The 26,649-nt window shown below is 43.2% G+C and overlaps 1 protein-coding gene across 1 annotated transcript in view; it reads right to left on the bottom strand.

Annotated features, from left to right (window-relative positions):
* Nucleotides 1-23,732: 23,732 nt before the first annotated feature.
* Nucleotides 23,733-26,649, bottom strand: part of LOC138371652 (uncharacterized) — a 44,113-nt gene continuing 41,196 nt past the window's right edge. Inside the window, exon 5 of the mRNA XM_069336651.1 lies at nt 23,733-24,031. Coding sequence (XP_069192752.1) covers nt 23,733-24,031 — 299 coding nt within the window. The remainder of the gene's footprint in view (nt 24,032-26,649) is intronic.

The raw sequence follows: 26,649 nt of genomic DNA on the forward strand, positions 1-26,649 counted from the left end.
GGGGAAGAAGTCAGGACGGTCAAAGGAGGAGCAAGGTCGGGGCCCAACGCAACGGGAGCTACAGAGCCTGGTCTTCCAATACAGGCCGACTCGGGGGCTTGGTCGCCCACCCCACGAGCCTGAGAGGGTACAACGGAAACATTCAACGACAGACGAAAAGTGACAAATTCATCCACGAATGTGCCCCCATACCCACCATGGAGCCACAATTAGAGGCAGGACACCCAACAAGAAGCTATCGCCGATCATGCCGGGGCCCCCTAGGGGTGTGTCGTGAGTATACGCCCCACAAACGCCACCTTAAGAACCGTCAGTCCGTCGAGATCGGGTTCAGCGACGAAAGGGGGATTGACAATAAAAGGTTCCCCTCGCTCGAGACGTTGGGTACTACAGTTCTACGGGTGCAAGAGTATGCCTCCTCAAGCACCCGGGCGTCAAAATAGAAGAAGTCCAAAGAAATAATCCAAAACAAGCAAAAGGTCGGCAGGAAACGACAAGCAGATAGGAGAAGAGGGGGGAGAAAAACGAAACATAAGGAAAAGGAAAAGCGATCCGGCACAATTGGAGAAGACAGCAGCAGGAGTGCAAGGCCAGAGGACTGCCCAACGGAGCATCACACTCCGGCAGCCGTCCACCAAGCCCCCTCACGACGCCAACGGGCCGGATGGGGAGGGGGCCCCAACTGAGAAGTGATAACCGTTGGGGAGTAAACACTAAATACTTTCAATGCTCTGCTAAATATATCAATTTTCGGCTGAGAAAAAGAGTAAGGCTGGAAGCCACTTATATTCACTTTACAGCTAGACCATATCAACAGAGCTTTTCCCCAGATGGTGTACATTTGTGAGGAGAGTCCAGGACCCCTGTGGTCAACAAATTAGTCAATACTATCAACCATCATAGAAGGTTGTGGCTAGCAGCCAAACTTAGTTGTATATACAGTACTGATAATTTTCACTTGTGTTTATAAATGCACATATCATATATCATCTATATATAAAAATTATAAAAAATTCACAAAAATATAGCACTATTCTATTCATCTTACAGCACCATTACTTACATTTATGCCAACCTCTAATAAGTAGGATATTTTTAGACTAATTGTACTGAGGCATGTACAAGTGCAGCCTAAAATATTTAGTCATTTTCCTAGGTAGAAATTATTTCAACTGGTCCTGTACTAGACAGTACTGGTGTATATATTATTTACCATTGTGCTGACCCTAAGCAGGGTGGGATCTGTAATTATTAATTGTATTTATCATTATCTCGTGCATCCTTTGAGTGCTACTGAATGTCACTATCTCATCGAATGTTGATTTTGATGACCTAACCAGACGAATCTCAATAGTAATATTTCAGTTCTACACAAATATTAGTTATCCATTATTTGGTAGGTAACCTAACCTCCAAACGAGGTAGTGCATAGCCTAGTCAAGAATATTAGGCTATTATATTGATATTGACCTCTGTCACATGTGTCAATATCCCAGTTACATTAGTAACAACTATATTCCATCCGATCAGCCTTTGAACACTGTACTAAAAGTGTTATATATATATATATATATATTATATATATATATATATATATATATATATATATATATATATATATATATATATATATATATATATAACTGAAAACTCACACCCCAGAAGTGACTCGAACCCATACTCCCAGAAGCAACGCAACTGGTATGTACAAGACGCCTTAATCCACTTGACCATCACGACCGGACAAAATGAGGTGATAGCCGAGGCTATATGAACCACCCCACCGCCGGCACTCGGATAGTTATCTTGGGCATAGCATTTTACCAAATCACCTCATTCTTTGGGGCACACGTGAGGAACACAAATGCGAACAAGCCTGAATGGTCCCCAGGACATATGCAACTGAAAACTCACACCCCAGAAGTGACTCGAACCCATACTCCCAGAAGCAACGCAACTGGTATGTACAAGACGCCTTAATCCACTTGACCATCACGACCGGACAAAATGAGGTGATAGCCGAGGCTATATGAACCACCCCACCGCCGGCACTCGGATAGTTATCTTGGGCATAGCATTTTACCAAATCACCTCATTCTTTGGGGCACACGTGAGGAACACAAATGCGAACAAGCCTGAATGGTCCCCAGGACATATGCAACTGAAAACTCACACCCCAGAAGTGACTCGAACCCATACTCCCAGAAGCAACGCAACTGGTATGTACAAGACGCCTTAATCCACTTGACCATCACGACCGGACAAAATGAGGTGATAGCCGAGGCTATATGAACCACCCCACCGCCGGCACTCGGATAGTTATCTTGGGCATAGCATTTTACCAAATCACCTCATTCTTTGGGGCACACGTGAGGAACACAAATGCGAACAAGCCTGAATGGTCCCCAGGACATATGCAACTGAAAACTCACACCCCAGAAGTGACTCGAACCCATACTCCCAGAAGCAACGCAACTGGTATGTACAAGACGCCTTAATCCACTTGACCATCACGACCGGACAAAATGAGGTGATAGCCGAGGCTATATGAACCACCCCACCGCCGGCACTCGGATAGTTATCTTGGGCATAGCATTTTACCAAATCACCTCATTCTTTGGGGCACACGTGAGGAACACAAATGCGAACAAGCCTGAATGGTCCCCAGGACATATGCAACTGAAAACTCACACCCCAGAAGTGACTCGAACCCATACTCCCAGAAGCAACGCAACTGGTATGTACAAGACGCCTTAATCCACTTGACCATCACGACCGGACAAAATGAGGTGATAGCCGAGGCTATATGAAACCCCACCGCCGGCACTCGGATAGTTATCTTGGGCATAGCATTTTACCAAATCACCTCATTCTTTGGGGCACACGTGAGGAACACAAATGCGAACAAGCCTGAATGGTCCCCAGGACATATGCAACTGAAAACTCACACCCCAGAAGTGACTCGAACCCATACTCCCAGAAGCAACGCAACTGGTATGTACAAGACGCCTTAATCCACTTGACCATCACGACCGGACAAAATGAGGTGATAGCCGAGGCTATATGAACCACCCCACCGCCGGCACTCGGATAGTTATCTTGGGCATAGCATTTTACCAAATCACCTCATTCTTTGGGGCACACGTGAGGAACACAAATGCGAACAAGCCTGAATGGTCCCCAGGACATATGCAACTGAAAACTCACACCCCAGAAGTGACTCGAACCCATACTCCCAGAAGCAACGCAACTGGTATGTACAAGACGCCTTAATCCACTTGACCATCACGACCGGACAAAATGAGGTGATAGCCGAGGCTATATGAACCACCCCACCGCCGGCACTCGGATAGTTATCTTGGGCATAGCATTTTACCAAATCACCTCATTCTTTGGGGCACACGTGAGGAACACAAATGCGAACAAGCCTGAATGGTCCCCAGGACATATGCAACTGAAAACTCACACCCCAGAAGTGACTCGAACCCATACTCCCAGAAGCAACGCAACTGGTATGTACAAGACGCCTTAATCCACTTGACCATCACGACCGGACAAAATGAGGTGATAGCCGAGGCTATATGAACCACCCCACCGCCGGCACTCGGATAGTTATCTTGGGCATAGCATTTTACCAAATCACCTCATTCTTTGGGGCACACGTGAGGAACACAAATGCGAACAAGCCTGAATGGTCCCCAGGACATATGCAACTGAAAACTCACACCCCAGAAGTGACTCGAACCCATACTCCCAGAAGCAACGCAACTGGTATGTACAAGACGCCTTAATCCACTTGACCATCACGACCGGACAAAATGAGGTGATAGCCGAGGCTATATGAACCACCCACCGCCGGCACTCGGATAGTTATCTTGGGCATAGCATTTTACCAAATCACCTCATTCTTTGGGGCACACGTGAGGAACACAAATGCGAACAAGCCTGAATGGTCCCCAGGACATATGCAACTGAAAACTCACACCCCAGAAGTGACTCGAACCCATACTCCCAGAAGCAATGCAACTGGTATGTACAAGACGCCTTAATCCACTTGACCATCACGACCGGACAAAATGAGGTGATAGCCGAGGCTATATGAACCACCCCACCGCCGGCACTCGGATAGTTATCTTGGGCATAGCATTTTACCAAATCACCTCATTCTTTGGGGCACACGTGAGGAACACAAATGCGAACAAGCCTGAATGGTCCCCAGGACATATGCAACTGAAAACTCACACCCCAGAAGTGACTCGAACCCATACTCCCAGAAGCAACGCAACTGGTATGTACAAGACGCCTTAATCCACTTGACCATCACGACCGGACAAAATGAGGTGATAGCCGAGGCTATATGAACCACCCCACCGCCGGCACTCGGATAGTTATCTTGGGCATAGCATTTTACCAAATCACCTCATTCTTTGGGGCACACGTGAGGAACACAAATGCGAACAAGCCTGAATGGTCCCCAGGACATATGCAACTGAAAACTCACACCCCAGAAGTGACTCGAACCCATACTCCCAGAAGCAACGCAACTGGTATGTACAAGACGCCTTAATCCACTTGACCATCACGACCGGACAAAATGAGGTGATAGCCGAGGCTATATGAACCACCCCACCGCCGGCACTCGGATAGTTATCTTGGGCATAGCATTTTACCAAATCACCTCATTCTTTGGGGCACACGTGAGGAACACAAATGCGAACAAGCCTGAATGGTCCCCAGGACATATGCAACTGAAAACTCACACCACAGAAGTGACTCGAACCCATACTCCCAGAAGCAACGCAACTGGTATGTACAAGACGCCTTAATCCACTTGACCATCACGACCGGACAAAATGAGGTGATAGCCGAGGCTATATGAACCACCCCACCGCCGGCACTCGGATAGTTATCTTGGGCATAGCATTTTACCAAATCACCTCATTCTTTGGGGCACACGTGAGGAACACAAAAGCGAACAAGCCTGAATGGTCCCCAGGACATATAGCCTCGGCTATCACCTCATTTTGTCCGGTCGTGATGGTCAAGTGGATTAAGGCGTCTTGTACATACCAGTTGCGTTGCTTCTGGGAGTATGGGTTCGAGTCACTTCTGGGGTGTGAGTTTTCAGTTGCATATGTCCTGGGGACCATTCAGGCTTGTTCGCATTTGTGTTCCTCACGTGTGCCCCAAAGAATGAGGTGATTTGGTAAAATGCTATGCCCAAGATAACTATCCGAGTGCCGGCGGTGGGGTGGTTCATATAGCCTCGGCTATCACCTCATTTTGTCCGGTCGTGATGGTCAAGTGGATTAAGGCGTCTTGTACATACCAGTTGCGTTGCTTCTGGGAGTATGGGTTCGAGTCACTTCTGGGGTGTGAGTTTTCAGTTGCATATGTCCTGGGGACCATTCAGGCTTGTTCGCATTTGTGTTCCTCACGTGTGCCCCAAAGAATGAGGTGATTTGGTAAAATGCTATGCCCAAGATAACTATCCGAGTGCCGGCGGTGGGGTGGTTCATATAGCCTCGGCTATCACCTCATTTTGTCCGGTCGTGATGGTCAAGTGGATTAAGGCGTCTTGTACATACCAGTTGCGTTGCTTCTGGGAGTATGGGTTCGAGTCACTTCTGGGGTGTGAGTTTTCAGTTGCATATGTCCTGGGGACCATTCAGGCTTGTTCGCATTTGTGTTCCTCACGTGTGCCCCAAAGAATGAGGTGATTTGGTAAAATGCTTAAGTGCTTAAGTGGATTAAGGCGTCTTGTACATACCAGTTGCGTTGCTTCTGGGAGTATGGGTTCGAGTCACTTCTGGGGTGTGAGTTTTCAGTTGCATATGTCCTGGGGACCATTCAGGCTTGTTCGCATATATATATATATATTGTATCGGGGAGGAAATATTATTGTACCGGATGGATGCCCGCTTCACTGTTTTGTTTGTGTTGTCAGAGCAGCTGTGTCGTGCTTGTGTACAAGTTGTTGGAATGTTAACTACTAGCTTAATTTCTATTTGTTCTAGCTTTAGTCATGTGCAGTTTACTTATTGTTATAGTGAATAAACAGTGCTTAAACTGAATATAAGAAATGTATATTATATTTCTTGCGTTACTGCATGTTACGGCCCTCTTGGGTCGCAACTGGGTTCTTTCTCTGATGTTAGTAAGGCTTGGGTATCCGGCCCCAAGCTAGTAGTGGCTTTCAAGGGGTGTGTTCTGTAACGCAAGTAAATTAAAGGGGAAGGGAGACAAAGGCAAAAACTTAAATATATAATTATCACTGTCACCATAAATAATATATAAATTATCACACGGGGGAGGTATAAACACTATTATGTACAATATGGTCTTCCTCTGAAGACGCGGAGTGTTCCACGGTGCTCTACGATGCTTAGCCCTTGGTCCTCTTGTGGCCTCACGATGAATCCTTCGATTCTCTTGAGTCTACCCTGGCCACAGACCAGCCAAATCACAGCTCCACTGGGGGCACCATCGTGGAGGCCATCAACCACAAATCCAGCCTGTAGCTGGCAGGTTCCAATCAGTTCCGCTGGTTAGGCCACTCCACGACCGATACTAGGGTAGCGAGCCTAGGCAGGAGCCTCGTGTGATCCCACAGATCACTCTCCTCACCACAACACCCCAGTGGTTAGTCTTCTCCACTAGTCAGCCCCGGGTACGACAATCCCTGGTTCTGCCACTTCAGAGGCAGGCTAACACAACAGTGTTCATCTGGGGGGGTTGACTCACAGCTTCAGCGGCAAATGCGTGGAGGTTCTACGGCTGCCTTGGGTAGACTGATCCAAAGTCCGATTCAGCAGTCCCAGGTCGACTCTGTAATCAGACACGTCATCAGTACTAGTTACACTCTAGGGCACCTCACTTACAGGCTTAGACACAAACGCCCACCTATCCACTCCATAATGGCGTTGCTGTCTAAGCGTCACCTCACCAGAGGTCAGCAGCGGCTGTGTTATGAGCTGATTAGGACGGGAAACTAGCCCTTGTGGCCGGTATATCTCGTCCTCACTAGATGGCGTCGTCCATTTGGAGGGGGTTTTGGGAGCTGTCCCACAGATGGCGCGGTCGTCACCGCTCCGTGCTCGGACGCTGGGCTCGGGTCCGTAACACTGCAGGATGTAACTGTACTGTAATTATTTGATCAATAAAGTCACAAGTCTGGCAATGCTCTTCTTTACCTCATTTTATTGATCAAATAATTCAGCCCATGAACATGGAGCGGTTCCTACGGCCCTAGTGATTTGCTACTGGCCCAAACTCCACCACCGCCGCTCAAGAATGGCGTCACTGGCTCAAGACAATACAAAACTTCACTCTAGCAGTTCAACAAACTACTCCCACCGTGGACAAGCTGCGTCTCTTAATAACTACGTTGCTCCACGTGTGTTCGACTACATAGCTGACTGCACTACGTATGATGTGGCTGAAAAATCCCTAACAGAACTGTTTGTGAAGCCCAAGAATGAAGTATTCGCAAGGTATGTGCTTGCAACACGACGCCAAAAACCCAGTCAGTCGCTTTATCAGTTTCTTCAGGCATTAAAATTATTAGCTAAATACTGTCAGTTTAGAGCAGTGACTGCTGTAAAAGCTTGTGATAACTATGTGAGAGATGCTTTCATTAATGGGCTAGGTTCTGCCACAATAAGGCAGCGCTTACTCGAAAATAGAACTTTAGACTTACACTCAGCCTTTGACCAGGCTCACACTCTAGAGATAGCACAGAAACTTTCTGCCTCTTATGCTCGGCCAGGGGCTACAAACGCTGCCATGACACTCTCATTAAACCTGGAGGACTCAGGAGGACAAGAAAGTGTAGACGAAAATGTTGAAACAGTTTGTGCAGCTACAACTAGTGGTTCAAAATGCTTCTTTTGGTCACACTCGACATCCTGGCAGTCGATGTCCAGCTAGAGAAGCTCTGTGTATAAATTGCAAGAGAAAGGGTCATTATGCTAAGGTCTGCCGATCTTTGAAACCGACTAACAGTGCTTCAAGCACCCAACGTTCCGCAGCTATGCTTGCTACTTTAGTTGGGACTTCACCCTCATACCTCAATAAATCAGTGCTTAGCTCTAAGATGAATAGTACTCCAGTCAGTGCACTGATTGACACTGGTAACTCTGAGAACTTTATTCATAAGAATATTGCCAAGCAGAATGCGTTACTGGTTTATCCTGACAATGGGGAAATTTCTATGGCTACTGTATCATTCTCTTCAAAATACCTGGGTCAATGTTCTGTAGACTTGGAACTGCAAGGAGAAACTTACCATGCTGTGAATCTTAAAGTGTTACCCGATTTGTGTGCTGATGTGATTTTGGGCCATACATTTTTACGAAATTATTCTGTGCTCGAGATGGCTTTTGGAGGAGAAAGACCTCCCCTTAGAATATGTGGATTAGCTGCCGTCAAAGTACTGGCTCCATCCCTCTTCAGTAATTTAGCACCAGACTGCAAGCAGATTGCATTACAATTCAGACGCTATTCTGAGGCTGACAAGATTTTATTGAATCTGAAATCACACGGATGCTGCGTGAAGAGATAATTAGACCCGGTATTCTCCGTGGAGAGCCAGATATTAGTAACTAAAGGAGAACATCACAAGAAAAGAATTGTTGTTGATTATTCACAAACAATCAACCGATTCACGAGTCTGGATGCCAACCTCTTACCACATATAGATGAGATTGTGAATAATGTTGCTAGATTTAAAGTATACAGCACGCTAGACTTGAGAAGTGCTTACCTTCAAGTGGGTCTAACAGAGAGAAAATCCCTATACAGCCTTTGAAGCTTGTGGAAAGCTTTTTGAATTTAATCGTATCCCTTTTGGGGTCACTAATGGAGTGGCCAGTTTTCGAAGAGTAAATGATGGCATGCTCGAGAAAGGAGTGGAGGGCACCTTCGCTTACGTAAATGATGTCTGTGTGTGTAGAGATTCTGAAGAAGATCGTGATAAAAATCTGAAACATTTTATGGACGTTGCGAGAAGGTATAACCTGACACTGAATCTTGAAAAGTGTAGTTTTCGACTCCGGTCTATAAAGCTATTGGATTATTTTATACAAGAAGGAAAAATTAGACCTGACCCGGAACGCCTCGAGCCACTGTTAAAATTTCCACTACCAAGCAACATAGCTTCTTTATGCAAAACAATGGGAATGCTTGCACATTACTCCCGTTGGGTGCTGGGTTTTCTGAGAAGATCCGTCCTCTCTTTCATGCCAATGATTTTTCCTTATCTGCTGCCGCTGTGAAAGAGTTTGAAGGATTGAAACGAGACATCGCTGAGGCGGTGGTTCGAGCAATCGACCCAACAGCTCCTTTCGCGTTGGAACCTGACGCTTCAGATCATGCTGTTGCCGCTACCCTAACCCGGCATGAACAACCAGTAGCTTTCTTCACCCGAACACTTTTAAATAGTGATCAGAGGCACTCATCAACGGAGAAGGAAGCGTATGCCATTGTTGAATCCCTAAGGAAGTGGCGACACTATCTCATTGGACGCCATTTTCGGCTTGAAACTGACCAGCGTAGCGTTGCTTTTATGTTTAACTCTAAATCAGCTGGTAAGATTAAAAATGATAAAATTGCTAGATGGCGAGTCAAACTCTCCTGTTACCACTATGACATTGTATATCGCCCATGTAAAAAGAACACACTCGTTGATGCATTCTCATGCGTATGTGGTGCCACCAGTGTGGATGAACTTAAGGAATTGCATGGCAATTTGTGTCGCCCTGGAGTGTCTCGTATGGCTCATTTTGTCCGATGTCGAAATCTGCCTTATTCTGTGGAAGAAGTGAAGAAGATGACTAATTCTTGCTCTGATGCTCTGAACAAGTTTGGCTCTGGGCATTTGATTAAAGCTACTCAGCAATTTGAAAGACTCAACATAGATTTTAAAGGACCACTTCCATCACATTCAAGGAATATATATTCTTACTGTTGTAGATGAATTCTCTAGCGTCCCTTTTGCATTCTCTTGTTCAGATATGACTACAGGTATAGTAATTCAGTGCCTGGTACAGTTACTCGTGATCTTTGGTATGCCTGCATATATACACTCTAAAAGGGGAACTTCATTTATGTCTGAGGAGTTGAAAGATTTTCTACTCAAAAAAGGGGGTAGCAACTAACCGTATAACTCCTTACAACCCTAGAGGAAATGGCCAGGCTGAGAAGTTCAATGGATTATTTGGAAAACAGTGCTGCCAGCTCTTAGGATGAGAGGCTTAGATGTATCCCAATGGGAAGTTGTTCTTCCTGATGCACTCCACTCTATTCGATCACTGTTGTGCACCTCTACAAATTGTACACCACATGAACGATTCTTCCAGCATACAAGAAGGTCTACTTCAGGGCGAAATCTACCTACGTGACTTGCTTACAAAGGCCCTATCCTAAAACGTCCAGTGCGGCAAAGCAAAAATTATCCTCTAGTTGATGAGGTTGAAGTCGTAGACGTGAATCCGGAATACGCCCTTGTCAAGTTCCCAGATGGCAGGATTACTACTGTATCATTAATTAAGACATCTCGCAACCATTACCACAGAGGGCTGCAAGAGTTTGGACTCCAATCTCAACATTCAACAGCAACACCCAGCGATTGTGAAAGCTGGGGTAAACCCCAACCTGCCTCATCCTGAACCACCTCATCCGAAACTATTTCGTCCCGAACCACCTAACCTAGAAACACCTAATTGGGAACCTTTCTCCGAAATAACTCTCCCTCAAGAAGGTGGTATGCAGGAACCGTCTGGAACTCTAAATAAAATAAAATAATAAATGTTTATTCAGGAAAGGTACATACATACAAGAGATTTTACAAAAATTCCATAGTTGAGATATAGATAGATGAGGGGAGTAATAGAGAGTCACCAGGGCAGGGCCTGTACATAATATCTGATCTTAGAAAGAATGCCAACAGTTTTTGATACTTTTTTATATATTTAGAATGTGTCCCTGGAAATTCAGCTTGTGGTCAATGAGAACGCCAAGGAATTTGCCATCTATTTTGTTACAAATTTGGGTATTGTTTATTCCGAGATTTATTTGATAAGAGGATTTATTGCCAAACAGAATATAGAAAATTTTGTCAATGTTAAGGGTGAGTTTGTTGGCAGTTTGCCAAAGATGGACTTTATTTAGCTCAGTATTTACTGTGGCATTTAGAGCAAGGGGGTCAGGACTGGAGTAAATGAAGGATGTGTCGCCAGCAAATAGAATTGGTTTGAAGTGTTGGGAGGCATTTGGAAGGTCATTAATGTAGATGAGAAAGAGGAGAGGGCCAAGTATGCTGCTCTGAGGAACACTGATGTTGATGGGTAGGGTGGGAGAAATTGAATTATTCACAGAAACATACTGGAGCCTGTCAGTAAGGTAAGATTTGAGGTATTGCAGGGAGTGTCCTCTGACTCCATAATGATGTAATTTAAGAAGAAGGTTTTGGTTGGTGGTTAACAGTGTCAAAAGCCTTACGCAGGTCCACAAATAACCTAACAGGGAACTCATTTTTATCAAGAGCTGCATGAATCAAGTTAATCATACTAATAAGTGCATCGTTAGTGCTTTTTTGGGGTCTGAAGCCGTATTGACAAGAGCTAAGTATATTGTGTCTGGCTAGATATGAGTAAAGCTGCTTGTAGATTAGTTTTTCAAATATTTTTACAAGTTAGGCAGGATTGATATAGGTCTGTAGTTGTTAACATCTGTGAGCTCACCACATCTATGGACAGGGGTTACTCTCGCTTTTTTTTAGAATATCTGGAAAGGTTTGGAGTTGAAGTGACTTGTTGAAGAGCAATGCAATAGCAGAGGCTAAAGCTCTGGAGGCTTTTTTGTAAATTAAAGTTGGTATTTCCTCAAGGGCACTACACTTGGTTTTAAGGGAAAGGATTATCTCATTAACGTCAGTGAAATTAGTAGGCTGTAGGTACAGAGACTGTGGATAGTTACCTGTAAGATAGTCCTTAACATCAGTAGTGGAAGATGGAATATCATTTGCAAGGGATGACCCCATGGAAGAGAAGAACCTATTGAACTCAATAGCAAAATCAGAGGCTGAAAGCTGACCATCGTTGTTGGACAGGAGTGTTGGTTTGTTATTTAAAATCTTCTTTGATCCCAATATTTGTGAAATTGTGCTCCAAGGTTTTTTAATGTTGCTCTTTATTTGGGTAAATTTATCTTCGTAGTATTTAGTTTTGGCTTGTCTAATTATTTTAGATAGCAATAACGAGTAATTCTTTGAGAATTCTTTGGAGACGGTTCCTAACCTATACTTCTTCTCAAGGTCATTTGTTATTAATGGATTTAAGTATTCCCTTTGTAAGCCAAGGATTGTTAAGCCTTTTGGTTGTGACTTGTTTCGTAAGCATAGGACAGTGGGTGTTATAAAGGCTGAGAGTTTTTTGAAGAAAAGATTGCACTGCTAGGTTGATGTCCCCTATGTTACCTAACTCGGACTCCCAGTTGACATTAGCAGCAGCAGTTATAAAATTGTCTATAGCAGTTTCATTGTGCAGCCTAAAGCTTAACTCCCTTGTCTCAAGAGGTGGTTTGTTAATATTAGTTAAGAGAAATGTGGGGTCTATAGTGCTATCGGTGATTATACCTGAAGTAAACGGAGAGGTTATGTTGGTCCAGATGTGATCTAGAGTCGTGGCAGTACTATCAGTGATTCTAGTAGGTCTAGTGATTAAGGGTATGAGGAAGCAGGAATTCATACAGTTGTGGAAGCTAACAGCAGTAGGGTGTTCAGGCTCGCAGAGGTCAATATTAAAGTCCCTTGCGATAATTAGATGGTTTTTGTTCAGTCTGTTATCTAGTATTAGATTCCTAAGGTTTGAGTTGAATTCGGACACATCAGTGTTAGGATTTCTATAGACTGCACCCACAGACAGGACAGACTCGGAACCCTTGACCACAAAACAACTGGCGAAGATATACTCCCCACAGCAGTCTCTAGTTCTAATTACTTTTAAGCATGTTAGCTCTTGGTGGTAGTAAAGAGCAGTACCACCACCTCTCTGAATTTGACGACAGTTATGAATTGCCGATTAGTTAGACATGTTAAAGAGTTGAGTAGTATCCTCTTTTAACCACGTTTCAGTAAGTACAATAAAAAAAAATTGTTGTCAATAGTTTCAATCAAGGCACTAACATCATTGAAGTGTTTACCTAGAGATCTAACTTTCAAGTTGATTACAGAGATATTGTGATTATGTGTTAATACATTGTTTACATCATGTGCCGTAAACCGTAAAATATCTGCAATTTTGATCATTAAAGTGATGATTGTCATAGATAGTGGATAAGAGGTTTAGTTCTGGGTCTATACTTGTCTGCATAAAAAGGCTGGTTGTAGGAAAGCAATGCAAGAATGGCAATTACAAAATAGAATTTTGATATAAAAGGGGGAAAAATATATAAACAAGACTATACAAAACAAACACAAAATGAACAAAAAAAAAGAAAAGAAAAATGAGGTAGCTTACAAGGGACTTACAGGTACTCTCAGGTACACTGTAAGTAATAATTTACATTTTGAGACACAGGCAAAGCCAGGGGTACAATGGAGTAAGGGAGTATGGCGAAGCTAGGCAACCTAGGTAATAAATGAAATCAAGGAAAAAAGTTGAATAAATTTATTCAAATTTATTCATAGGCAAATTTAAGCTAAGGATTATTAACTATAAGTAGTTTAGTTATGATCGTATAACTAATAAGACCTAAAGAAATATTAAAGCACTCAGTTATTTAAGTCCAATAAATGACTAGTAAAAAGTAAATTAAAAATTAATTTAAAAAGTGAAACAAAAAGACTTAGGATACCTAGCCCACACTAGGTGACAAGGGGGTTAATTATGTTGACTCATTGAGAGTGATAATAAGGTGAGACAAACCACATTGGGTGAGGAAAGTGTTGAGGTTATCCTCATTAGCAATTGTGAACATTTTACCTACTGAAATCTTTCTCACTTTCTCAAGCCATCTCTAACGAAGCACTGATGAATCGCATCTGGGTTTTGATGACGGATTTGACGCAGGCGGTAGAGGAATTGCTGTCTTTTTCTAGTCAAGCACTCGTTGAAGTAGATTCCCTGTCGTTGAGATGCAGCTGTCCGGACAAGATGCGATTTCGTGGACTCGAAAGCCAGCATCAGGCGAATTTTCCGCTGGTTCTGATCCTGATGAATTCTTTTTGCCTACTCTGTAGGCAGCAATAATATCTGCTTTGTTTAGAGTGACCTTCAATTCTTTTTTTTAAAAGTCTTCAGAAGTTGAAGACTAAAGTCTTCAACTTTGCAGGAGTCCTTTCGACGATCTGGAAGGACGTGCAGTACCCCTACACATCTTCGGGACTATGTTACTTAAATGCTAGAGGGTGAATGTAGTAGAAGTGTCTGCATTTTTCGTCAAGCCACTGTCAATGTGAGAGAACTCGTGTCCAGCTTATAAGCCTATACTTGCATAAACCACAAGTGAAGATAAACAATCTTTGGACAACACCCACCAGTGGGACTCGAACCCAGAAAGCACAACTACCTTCCAGTAGCTGGCATAACTAGTATGCTTTAACCCACTACGCCATCAGACCTTACAAAAGAAGTAGATAGTTCGAGATATATATATCTCAAACATCTCTACCTCCCGAAGGCACCAGATGAGTGAGGGGTCAGTCTGCATTTTTCGTCAAGCCACTGTCAATGTGAGAGAACTCGTGTCCAGCTTATAAGCCTATACTTGCATAAACCACAAGTGAAGATAAACAATCTTTGGACAACACCCACCAGTGGGACTCGAACCCAGAAAGCACAACTACCTTCCAGTAGCTGGCATAACTAGTATGCTTTAACCCACTACGCCATCAGACCTTACAAAAGAAGTAGATAGTTCGAGATATATATATCTCAAACATCTCTACCTCCCGAAGGCACCAGATGAGTGAGGGGTCAGTCTGCATTTTTCGTCAAGCCACTGTCAATGTGAGAGAACTCGTGTCCAGCTTATAAGCCTATACTTGCATAAACCACAAGTGAAGATAAACAATCTTTGGACAACACCCACCAGTGGGACTCGAACCCAGAAAGCACAACTACCTTCCAGTAGCTGGCATAACTAGTATGCTTTAACCCACTACGCCATCAGACCTTACAAAAGAAGTAGATAGTTCGAGATATATATATCTCAAACATCTCTACCTCCCGAAGGCACCAGATGAGTGAGGGGTCAGTCTGCATTTTTCGTCAAGCCACTGTCAATGTGAGAGAACTCGTGTCCAGCTTATAAGCCTATACTTGCATAAACCACAAGTGAAGATAAACAATCTTTGGACAACACCCACCAGTGGGACTCGAACCCAGAAAGCACAACTACCTTCCAGTAGCTGGCATAACTAGTATGCTTTAACCCACTACGCCATCAGACCTTACAAAAGAAGTAGATAGTTCGAGATATATATATCTCAAACATCTCTACCTCCCGAAGGCACCAGATGAGTGAGGGGTCAGTCTGCATTTTTCGTCAAGCCACTGTCAATGTGAGAGAACTCGTGTCCAGCTTATAAGCCTATACTTGCATAAACCACAAGTGAAGATAAACAATCTTTGGACAACACCCACCAGTGGGACTCGAACCCAGAAAGCACAACTACCTTCCAGTAGCTGGCATAACTAGTATGCTTTAACCCACTACGCCATCAGACCTTACAAAAGAAGTAGATAGTTCGAGATATATATATCTCAAACATCTCTACCTCCCGAAGGCACCAGATGAGTGAGGGGTCAGTCTGCATTTTTCGTCAAGCCACTGTCAATGTGAGAGAACTGACGAAAAATGCAGACTGACCCCTCACTCATCTGGTGCCTTCGGGAGGTAGAGATGTTTGAGATATATATATCTCGAACTATCTACTTCTTTTGTAAGGTCTGATGGCGTAGTGGGTTAAAGCATACTAGTTATGCCAGCTACTGGAAGGTAGTTGTGCTTTCTGGGTTCGAGTCCCACTGGTGGGTGTTGTCCAAAGATTGTTTATCTTCACTTGTGGTTTATGCAAGTATAGGCTTATAAGCTGGACACGAGTTCTCTCACATTGACAGTGGCTTGACGAAAAATGCAGACTGACCCCTCACTCATCTGGTGCCTTCGGGAGGTAGAGATGTTTGAGATATATATATCTCGAACTATCTACTTCTTTTGTAAGGTCTGACGGCGTAGTGGGTTAAAGCATACTAGTTATGCCAGCTACTGGAAGGTAGTTGTGCTTTCTGGGTTCGAGTCCCACTGGTGGGTGTTGTCCAAAGATTGTTTATCTTCACTTGTGGTTTATGCAAGTATAGGCTTATAAGCTGGACACGAGTTCTCTCACATTGACAGTGGCTTGACGAAAAATGCAGACTGACCCCTCACTCATCTGGTGCCTTCGGGAGGTAGAGATGTTTGAGATATATATATCTCGAACTATCTACTTCTTTTGTAAGGTCTGATGGCGTAGTGGGTTAAAGCATACTAGTTATGCCAGCTACTGGAAGGTAGTTGTGCTTTCTGGGTTCGAGTCCCACTGGTGGGTGTTGTCCAAAGATTGTTTATCTTCACTTGTGGTTTATGCAAGTATAGGCTTATAAGCTGGACACGAGTTCTCTCACATTGACAGTGGCTTGACGAAAAATGCAGACTGACCCCTCACTCATCTGGTGCCTTCGGGAGGTAGAGATGTTTGAGATATATATATCTCGAACTATCTACTTCTTTTGTAAGGTCTGATGGCGTAGTGGGTTAAAGCATACTAGTTATGCCAGCTACTGGAAGGTAGTTGTGCTTTCTGGGTTCGAGTCCCACTGGTGGGTGTTGTCCAAAGATTGTTTATCTTCACTTGTGGTTTATGCAAGTATAGGCTTATAAGCTGGACACGAGTTCTCTCACATTGACAGTGGCTTGACGAAAAATGCAGACTGACCCCTCACTCATCTGGTGCCTTCGGGAGGTAGAGATGTTTGAGATATATATATCTCGAACTATCTACTTCTTTTGTAAGGTCTGATGGCGTAGTGGGTTAAAGCATACTAGTTATGCCAGCTACTGGAAGGTAGTTGTGCTTTCTGGGTTCGAGTCCCACTGGTGGGTGTTGTCCAAAGATTGTTTATCTTCACTTGTGGTTTATGCAAGTATAGGCTTATATATATATATTATATATATATATATATATATATTATATATATATATATAACACTTCTACTACATTCACCCGTCTAGCATTTAAGTAACATAGTCCCGAAGATGTGTAGGGGTACTGCACGTCCTTCCAGATCGTCGAAAGGACTCCTGCAAAGTTGAAGACTTTAGTCTTCAACTTCTGAAGACTTTTAAAAAAAAGAATTGAAGGTCACTCTAAACAAAGCAGATATTATTGCTGCCTACAGAGTAGGCAAAAAGAATTCATCAGGATCAGAACCAGCGGAAAATTCGCCTGATGCTGGCTTTCGAGTCCACGAAATCGCATCTTGTCCGGACAGCTGCATCTCAACGACAGGGAATCTACTTCAACGAGTGCTTGACTAGAAAAAGACAGCAATTCCTCTACCGCCTGCGTCAAATCCGTCATCAAAACCCAGATGCGATTCATCAGTGCTTCGTTAGAGATGGCTTGAGAAAGTGAGAAAGATTTCAGTAGGTAAAATGTTCACAATTGCTAATGAGGATAACCTCAACACTTTCCTCACCCAATGTGGTTTGTCTCACCTTATTATCACTCTCAATGAGTCAACATAATTAACCCCCTTGTCACCTAGTGTGGGCTAGGTATCCTAAGTCTTTTTGTTTCACTTTTTAAATTAATTTTTAATTTACTTTTTACTAGTCATTTATTGGACTTAAATAACTGAGTGCTTTAATATTTCTTTAGGTCTTATTAGTTATACGATCATAACTAAACTACTTATAGTTAATAATCCTTAGCTTAAATTTGCCTATGAATAAATTTGAATAAATTTATTCAACTTTTTTCCTTGATTTCATTTATTACCTAGGTTGCCTAGCTTCGCCATACTCCCTTACTCCATTGTACCCCTGGCTTTGCCTGTGTCTCAAAATGTAAATTATTACTTACAGTGTACCTGAGAGTACCTGTAAGTCCCTTGTAAGCTACCTCATTTTTCTTTTCTTTTTTTTTGTTCATTTTGTGTTTGTTTTGTATAGTCTTGTTTATATATTTTTCCCCCTTTTATATCAAAATTCTATTTTGTAATTGCCATTCTTGCATTGCTTTCCTACAACCAGCCTTTTTATGCAGACAAGTATAGACCCAGAACTAAACCTCTTATCCACTATCTATGACAATCATCACTTTAATGATCAAAATTGCAGATATTTTACGGTTTACGGCACATGATGTAAACAATGTATTAACACATAATCACAATATCTCTGTAATCAACTTGAAAGTTAGATCTCTAGGTAAACACTTCAATGATGTTAGTGCCTTGATTGAAACTATTGACAACAATTTTTTTTTATTGTACTTACTGAAACGTGGTTAAAAGAGGATACTACTCAACTCTTTAACATGTCTAACTAATCGGCAATTCATAACTGTCGTCAAATTCAGAGAGGTGGTGGTACTGCTCTTTACTACCACCAAGAGCTAACATGCTTAAAAGTAATTAGAACTAGAGACTGCTGTGGGGAGTATATCTTCGCCAGTTGTTTTGTGGTCAAGGGTTCCGAGTCTGTCCTGTCTGTGGGTGCAGTCTATAGAAATCCTAACACTGATGTGTCCGAATTCAACTCAAACCTTAGGAATCTAATACTAGATAACAGACTGAACAAAAACCATCTAATTATCGCAAGGGACTTTAATATTGACCTCTGCGAGCCTGAACACCCTACTGCTGTTAGCTTCCACAACTGTATGAATTCCTGCTTCCTCATACCCTTAATCACTAGACCTACTAGAATCACTGATAGTACTGCCACGACTCTAGATCACATCTGGACCAACATAACCTCTCCGTTTACTTCAGGTATAATCACCGATAGCACTATAGACCCCACATTTCTCTTAACTAATATTAACAAACCACCTCTTGAGACAAGGGAGTTAAGCTTTAGGCTGCACAATGAAACTGCTATAGACAATTTTATAACTGCTGCTGCTAATGTCAACTGGGAGTCCGAGTTAGGTAACATAGGGGACATCAACCTAGCAGTGCAATCTTTTCTTCAAAAAACTCTCAGCCTTTATAACACCCACTGTCCTATGCTTACGAAACAAGTCACAACCAAAAGGCTTAACAATCCTTGGCTTACAAAGGGAATACTTAAATCCATTAATAACAAAATGACCTTGAGAAGAAGTATAGGTTAGGAACCGTCTCCAAAGAATTCTCAAAGAATTACTCGTTATTGCTATCTAAAATAATTAGACAAGCCAAAACTAAATACTACGAAGATAAATTTACCCAAATAAAGAGCAACATTAAAAAACCTTGGAGCACAATTTCACAAATATTGGGATCAAAGAAGATTTTAAATAACAAACCAACACTCCTGTCCAACAACGATGGTCAGCTTTCAGCCTCTGATTTTGCTATTGAGTTCAATAGGTTCTTCTCTTCCATGGGGTCATCCCTTGCAAATGATATTCCATCTTCCACTACTGATGTTAAGGACTATCTTACAGGTAACTATCCACAGTCTCTGTACCTACAGCCTACTAATTTCACTGACGTTAATGAGATAATCCTTTCCCTTAAAACCAAGTGTAGTGCCCTTGAGGAAATACCAACTTTAATTTACAAAAAAGCCTCCAGAGCTTTAGCCTCTGCTATTGCATTGCTCTTCAACAAGTCACTTCAACTCCAAACCTTTCCAGATATTCTAAAAAAAAGCGAGAGTAACCCCTGTCCATAGATGTGGTGAGCTCACAGATGTTAACAACTACAGACCTATATCAATCCTGCCTAACTTGTAAAAATATTTGAAAAACTAATCTACAAGCAGCTTTACTCATATCTAGCCAGACACAATATACTTAGCTCTTGTCAATACGGCTTCAGACCCCAAAAAAGCACTAACGATGCACTTATTAGTATGATTAACTTGATTCATGCAGCTCTTGATAAAAATGAGTTCCCTGTTAGGTTATTTGTGGACCTGCGTAAGGCTTTTGACACTGTTAACCACCAACCAAAACCTTCTTCTTAAATTACATCATTATGGAGTCAGAGGACACTCCCTGCAATACCTCAAATCTTACCTTACTGACAGGCTCCAGTATGTTTCTGTGAATAATTCAATTTCTCCCACCCTACCCATCAACATCAGTGTTCCTCAGAGCAGCATACTTGGCCCTCTCCTCTTTCTCATCTACATTAATGACCTTCCAAATGCCTCCCAACACTTCAAACCAATTCTATTTGCTGGCGACACATCCTTCATTTACTCCAGTCCTGACCCCCTTGCTCTAAATGCCACAGTAAATACTGAGCTAAATAAAGTCCATCTTTGGCAAACTGCCAACAAACTCACCCTTAACATTGACAAAATTTTCTATATTCTGTTTGGCAATAAATCCTCTTATCAAATAAATCTCGGAATAAACAATACCCAAATTTGTAACAAAATAGATGGCAAATTCCTTGGCGTTCTCATTGACCACAAGCTGAATTTCCAGGGACACATTCTAAATATATAAAAAAGTATCAAAAACTGTTGGCATTCTTTCTAAGATCAGATATTATGTACAGGCCCTGCCCTGGTGACTCTCTATTACTCCCCTCATCTATCTATATCTCAACTATGGAATTTTTGTAAAATCTCTTGTATGTATGTACCTTTCCTGAATAAACATTTATTATTTTATTTTATTTAGAGTTCCAGACGGTTCCTGCATACCACCTTCTTGAGGGAGAGTTATTTCGGAGAAAGGTTCCCAATTAGGTGTTTCTAGGTTAGGTGGTTCGGGACGAAATAGTTTCGGATGAGGTGGTTCAGGATGAGGCAGGTTGGGGTTTACCCCAGCTTTCACAATCGCTGGGTGTTGCTGTTGAATGTTGAGATTGGAGTCCAAACTCTTGCAGCCCTCTGTGGTAATGGTTGCGAGATGTCTTAATTAATGATACAGTAGTAATCCTGCCATCTGGGAACTTGACAAGGGCGTATTCCGGATTCACGTCTACGACTTCAACCTCATCAACTAGAGGATAATTTTTGCTTTGCCGCACTGGACGTTTTAGGATAGGGCCTTTGTAAGCAAGTCACGTAGGTAGATTTCGCCCTGAAGTAGACCTTCTTGTATGCTGGAAGAATCGTTCATGTGGTGTACAATTTGTAGAGGTGCACAACAGTGATCGAATAGAGTGGAGTGCATCAGGAAGAACAACTTCCCATTGGGATACATCTAAGCCTCTCATCCTAAGAGCTGGCAGCACTGTTTTCCAAATAATCCATTGAACTTCTCAGCCTGGCCATTTCCTCTAGGGTTGTAAGGAGTTATACGGTTAGTTGCTACCCCCTTTTTTGAGTAGAAAATCTTTCAACTCCTCAGACATAAATGAAGTTCCCCTTTTAGAGTGTATATATGCAGGCATACCAAAGATCACGAGTAACTGTACCAGGCACTGAATTACTATACCTGTAGTCATATCTGAACAAGAGAATGCAAAAGGGACGCTAGAGAATTCATCTACAACAGTAAGAATATATATATTCCTTGAATGTGATGGAAGTGGTCCTTTAAAATCTATGTTGAGTCTTTCAAATTGCTGAGTAGCTTTAATCAAATGCCCAGAGCCAAACTTGTTCAGAGCATCAGAGCAAGAATTAGTCATCTTCTTCACTTCTTCCACAGAATAAGGCAGATTTCGACATCGGACAAAATGAGCCATACGAGACACTCCAGGGCGACACAAATTGCCATGCAATTCCTTAAGTTCATCCACACTGGTGGCACCACATACGCATGAGAATGCATCAACGAGTGTGTTCTTTTTACATGGGCGATATACAATGTCATAGTGGTAACAGGAGAGTTTGACTCGCCATCTAGCAATTTTATCATTTTTAATCTTACCAGCTGATTTAGAGTTAAACATAAAAGCAACGCTACGCTGGTCAGTTTCAAGCCGAAAATGGCGTCCAATGAGATAGTGTCGCCACTTCCTTAGGGATTCAACAATGGCATACGCTTCCTTCTCCGTTGATGAGTGCCTCTGATCACTATTTAAAAGTGTTCGGGTGAAGAAAGCTACTGGTTGTTCATGCCGGGTTAGGGTAGCGGCAACAGCATGATCTGAAGCGTCAGGTTCCAACGCGAAAGGAGCTGTTGGGTCGATTGCTCGAACCACCGCCTCAGCGATGTCTCGTTTCAATCCTTCAAACTCTTTCACAGCGGCAGCAGATAAGGAAAAATCATTGGCATGAAAGAGAGGACGGATCTTCTCAGAAAACCCCAGCACCCAACGGGAGTAATGTGCAAGCATTCCCATTGTTTTGCATAAAGAAGCTATGTTGCTTGGTAGTGGAAATTTTAACAGTGGCTCGAGGCGTTCCGGGTCAGGTCTAATTTTTCCTTCTTGTATAAAATAATCCAATAGCTTTATAGACCGGAGTCGAAAACTACACTTTTCAAGATTCAGTGTCAGGTTATACCTTCTCGCAACGTCCATAAAATGTTTCAGATTTTTATCACGATCTTCTTCAGAATCTCTACACACACAGACATCATTTACGTAAGCGAAGGTGCCCTCCACTCCTTTCTCGAGCATGCCATCATTTACTCTTCGAAAACTGGCCACTCCATTAGTGACCCCAAAAGGGATACGATTAAATTCAAAAAGCTTTCCACAAGCTTCAAAGGCTGTATAGGGATTTTCTCTCTGTTAGACCCACTTGAAGGTAAGCACTTCTCAAGTCTAGCGTGCTGTATACTTTAAATCTAGCAACATTATTCACAATCTCATCTATATGTGGTAAGAGGTTGGCATCCAGACTCGTGAATCGGTTGATTGTTTGTGAATAATCAACAACAATTCTTTTCTTGTGATGTTCTCCTTTAGTTACTAATATCTGGGCTCTCCACGGAGAATACCGGGTCTAATTATCTCTTCACGCAGCATCCGTGTGATTTCAGATTCAATAAAATCTTGTCAGCCTCAGAATAGCGTCTGAATTGTAATGCAATCTGCTTGCAGTCTGGTGCTAAATTACTGAAGAGGGATGGAGCCAGTACTTTGACGGCAGCTAATCCACATATTCTAAGGGAGGTCTTTCTCCTCCAAAAGCCATCTCGAGCACAGAATAATTTCGTAAAAATGTATGGCCCAAAATCACATCAGCACACAAATCGGGTAACACTTTAAGATTCACAGCATGGTAAGTTTCTCCTTGCAGTTCCAAGTCTACAGAACATTGACCCAGGTATTTTGAAGAGAATGATACAGTAGCCATAGAAATTTCCCCATTGTCAGGATAAACCAGTAACGCATTCTGCTTGGCAATATTCTTATGAATAAAGTTCTCAGAGTTACCAGTGTCAATCAGTGCACTGACTGGAGTACTATTCATCTTAGAGCTAAGCACTGATTTATTGAGGTATGAGGGTGAAGTCCCAACTAAAGTAGCAAGCATAGCTGCGGAACGTTGGGTGCTTGAAGCACTGTTAGTCGGTTTCAAAGATCGGCAGACCTTAGCATAATGACCCTTTCTCTTGCAATTTATACACAGAGCTTCTCTAGCTGGACATCGACTGCCAGGATGTCGAGTGTGACCAAAAAGAAGCATTTTGAACCACTAGTTGTAGCTGCACAAACTGTTTCAACATTTTCGTCTACACTTTCTTGTCCTCCTGAGTCCTCCAGGTTTAATGAGAGTGTCATGGCAGCGTTTGTAGCCCCTGGCCGAGCATAAGAGGCAGAAAGTTTCTGTGCTATCTCTAGAGTGTGAGCCTGGTCAAAGGCTGAGTGTAAGTCTAAAGTTCTATTTTCGAGTAAGCGCTGCCTTATTGTGGCAGAACCTAGCCCATTAATGAAAGCATCTCTCACATAGTTATCACAAGCTTTTACAGCAGTCACTGCTCTAAACTGACAGTATTTAGCTAATAATTTTAATGCCTGAAGAAACTGATAAAGCGACTGACTGGGTTTTTGGCGTCGTGTTGCAAGCACATACCTTGCGAATACTTCATTCTTGGGCTTCACAAACAGTTCTGTTAGGGATTTTTCAGCCACATCATACGTAGTGCAGTCAGCTATGTAGTCGAACACACGTGGAGCAACGTAGTTTATTAAGAGACGCAGCTTGTCCACGGTGGGAGTAGTTTGTTGAACTGCTAGAGTGAAGTTTTGTATTGTCTTGAGCCAGTGACGCCATTCTTGAGCGGCGGTGGTGGAGTTTGGGCCAGTAGCAAATCACTAGGGCCGTAGGAACCGCTCCATGTTCATGGGCTGAATTATTTGATCAATAAAATGAGGTAAAGAAGAGCATTGCCAGACTTGTGACTTTATTGATCAAATAATTACAGTACAGTTACATCCTGCAGTGTTACGGACCCGAGCCCAGCGTCCGAGCACGGAGCGGTGACGACCGCGCCATCTGTGGGACAGCTCCCAAAACCCCCTCCAAATGGACGACGCCATCTAGTGAGGACGAGATATACCGGCCACAAGGGCTAGTTTCCCGTCCTAATCAGCTCATAACACAGCCGCTGCTGACCTCTGGTGAGGTGACGCTTAGACAGCAACGCCATTATGGAGTGGATAGGTGGGCGTTTGTGTCTAAGCCTGTAAGTGAGGTGCCCTAGAGTGTAACTAGTACTGATGACGTGTCTGATTACAGAGTCGACCTGGGACTGCTGAATCGGACTTTGGATCAGTCTACCCAAGGCAGCCGTAGAACCTCCACGCATTTGCCGCTGAAGCTGTGAGTCAACCCCCCCAGATGAACACTGTTGTGTTAGCCTGCCTCTGAAGTGGCAGAACCAGGGATTGTCGTACCCGGGGCTGACTAGTGGAGAAGACTAACCACTGGGGTGTTGTGGTGAGGAGAGTGATCTGTGGGATCACACGAGGCTCCTGCCTAGGGCTCGCTACCCTAGTATCGGTCGTGGAGTGGCCTAACCAGCGGAACTGATTGGAACCTGCCAGCTACAGGCTGGATTTGTGGTTGATGGCCTCCACGATGGTGCCCCCAGTGGAGCTGTGATTTGGCTGGTCTGTGGCCAGGGTAGACTCAAGAGAATCGAAGGATTCATCGTGAGGCCACAAGAGGACCAAGGGCTAAGCATCGTAGAGCACCGTGGAACACTCCGCGTCTTCAGAGGAAGACCATATTGTACATAATAGTGTTTATACCTCCCCCGTGTGATAATTTATATATTATTTATGGTGACAGTGATAATTATATATTTAAGTTTTTGCCTTTGTCTCCCTTCCCCTTTAATTTACTTGCGTTACAGAACACACCCCTTGAAAGCCACTACTAGCTTGGGGCCGGATACCCAAGCCTTACTAACATCAGAGAAAGAACCCAGTTGCGACCCAAGAGGGCCGTAACATGCAGTAACGCAAGAAATATAATATACATTTCTTATATTCAGTTTAAGCACTGTTTATTCACTATAACAATAAGTAAACTGCACATGACTAAAGCTAGAACAAATAGAAATTAAGCTAGTAGTTAACATTCCAACAACTTGTACACAAGCACGACACAGCTGCTCTGACAACACAAACAAAACAGTGAAGCGGGCATCCATCCGGTACAATAATATTTCCTCCCCGATACAATATATATATATATATGCGAACAAGCCTGAATGGTCCCCAGGACATATGCAACTGAAAACTCACACCCCAGAAGTGACTCGAACCCATACTCCCAGAAGCAACGCAACTGGTATGTACAAGACGCCTTAATCCACTTAAGCACTTAAGCATTTTACCAAATCACCTCATTCTTTGGGGCACACGTGAGGAACACAAATGCGAACAAGCCTGAATGGTCCCCAGGACATATGCAACTGAAAACTCACACCCCAGAAGTGACTCGAACCCATACTCCCAGAAGCAACGCAACTGGTATGTACAAGACGCCTTAATCCACTTGACCATCACGACCGGACAAAATGAGGTGATAGCCGAGGCTATATGAACCACCCCACCGCCGGCACTCGGATAGTTATCTTGGGCATAGCATTTTACCAAATCACCTCATTCTTTGGGGCACACGTGAGGAACACAAATGCGAACAAGCCTGAATGGTCCCCAGGACATATGCAACTGAAAACTCACACCCCAGAAGTGACTCGAACCCATACTCCCAGAAGCAACGCAACTGGTATGTACAAGACGCCTTAATCCACTTGACCATCACGACCGGACAAAATGAGGTGATAGCCGAGGCTATATGAACCACCCCACCGCCGGCACTCGGATAGTTATCTTGGGCATAGCATTTTACCAAATCACCTCATTCTTTGGGGCACACGTGAGGAACACAAATGCGAACAAGCCTGAATGGTCCCCAGGACATATGCAACTGAAAACTCACACCCCAGAAGTGACTCGAACCCATACTCCCAGAAGCAACGCAACTGGTATGTACAAGACGCCTTAATCCACTTGACCATCACGA

The sequence above is a fragment of the Procambarus clarkii genome, chromosome 36 (assembly GCF_040958095.1).
Source record: "Procambarus clarkii isolate CNS0578487 chromosome 36, FALCON_Pclarkii_2.0, whole genome shotgun sequence".
NCBI classification, from domain to species: domain Eukaryota; kingdom Metazoa; phylum Arthropoda; class Malacostraca; order Decapoda; family Cambaridae; genus Procambarus; species Procambarus clarkii.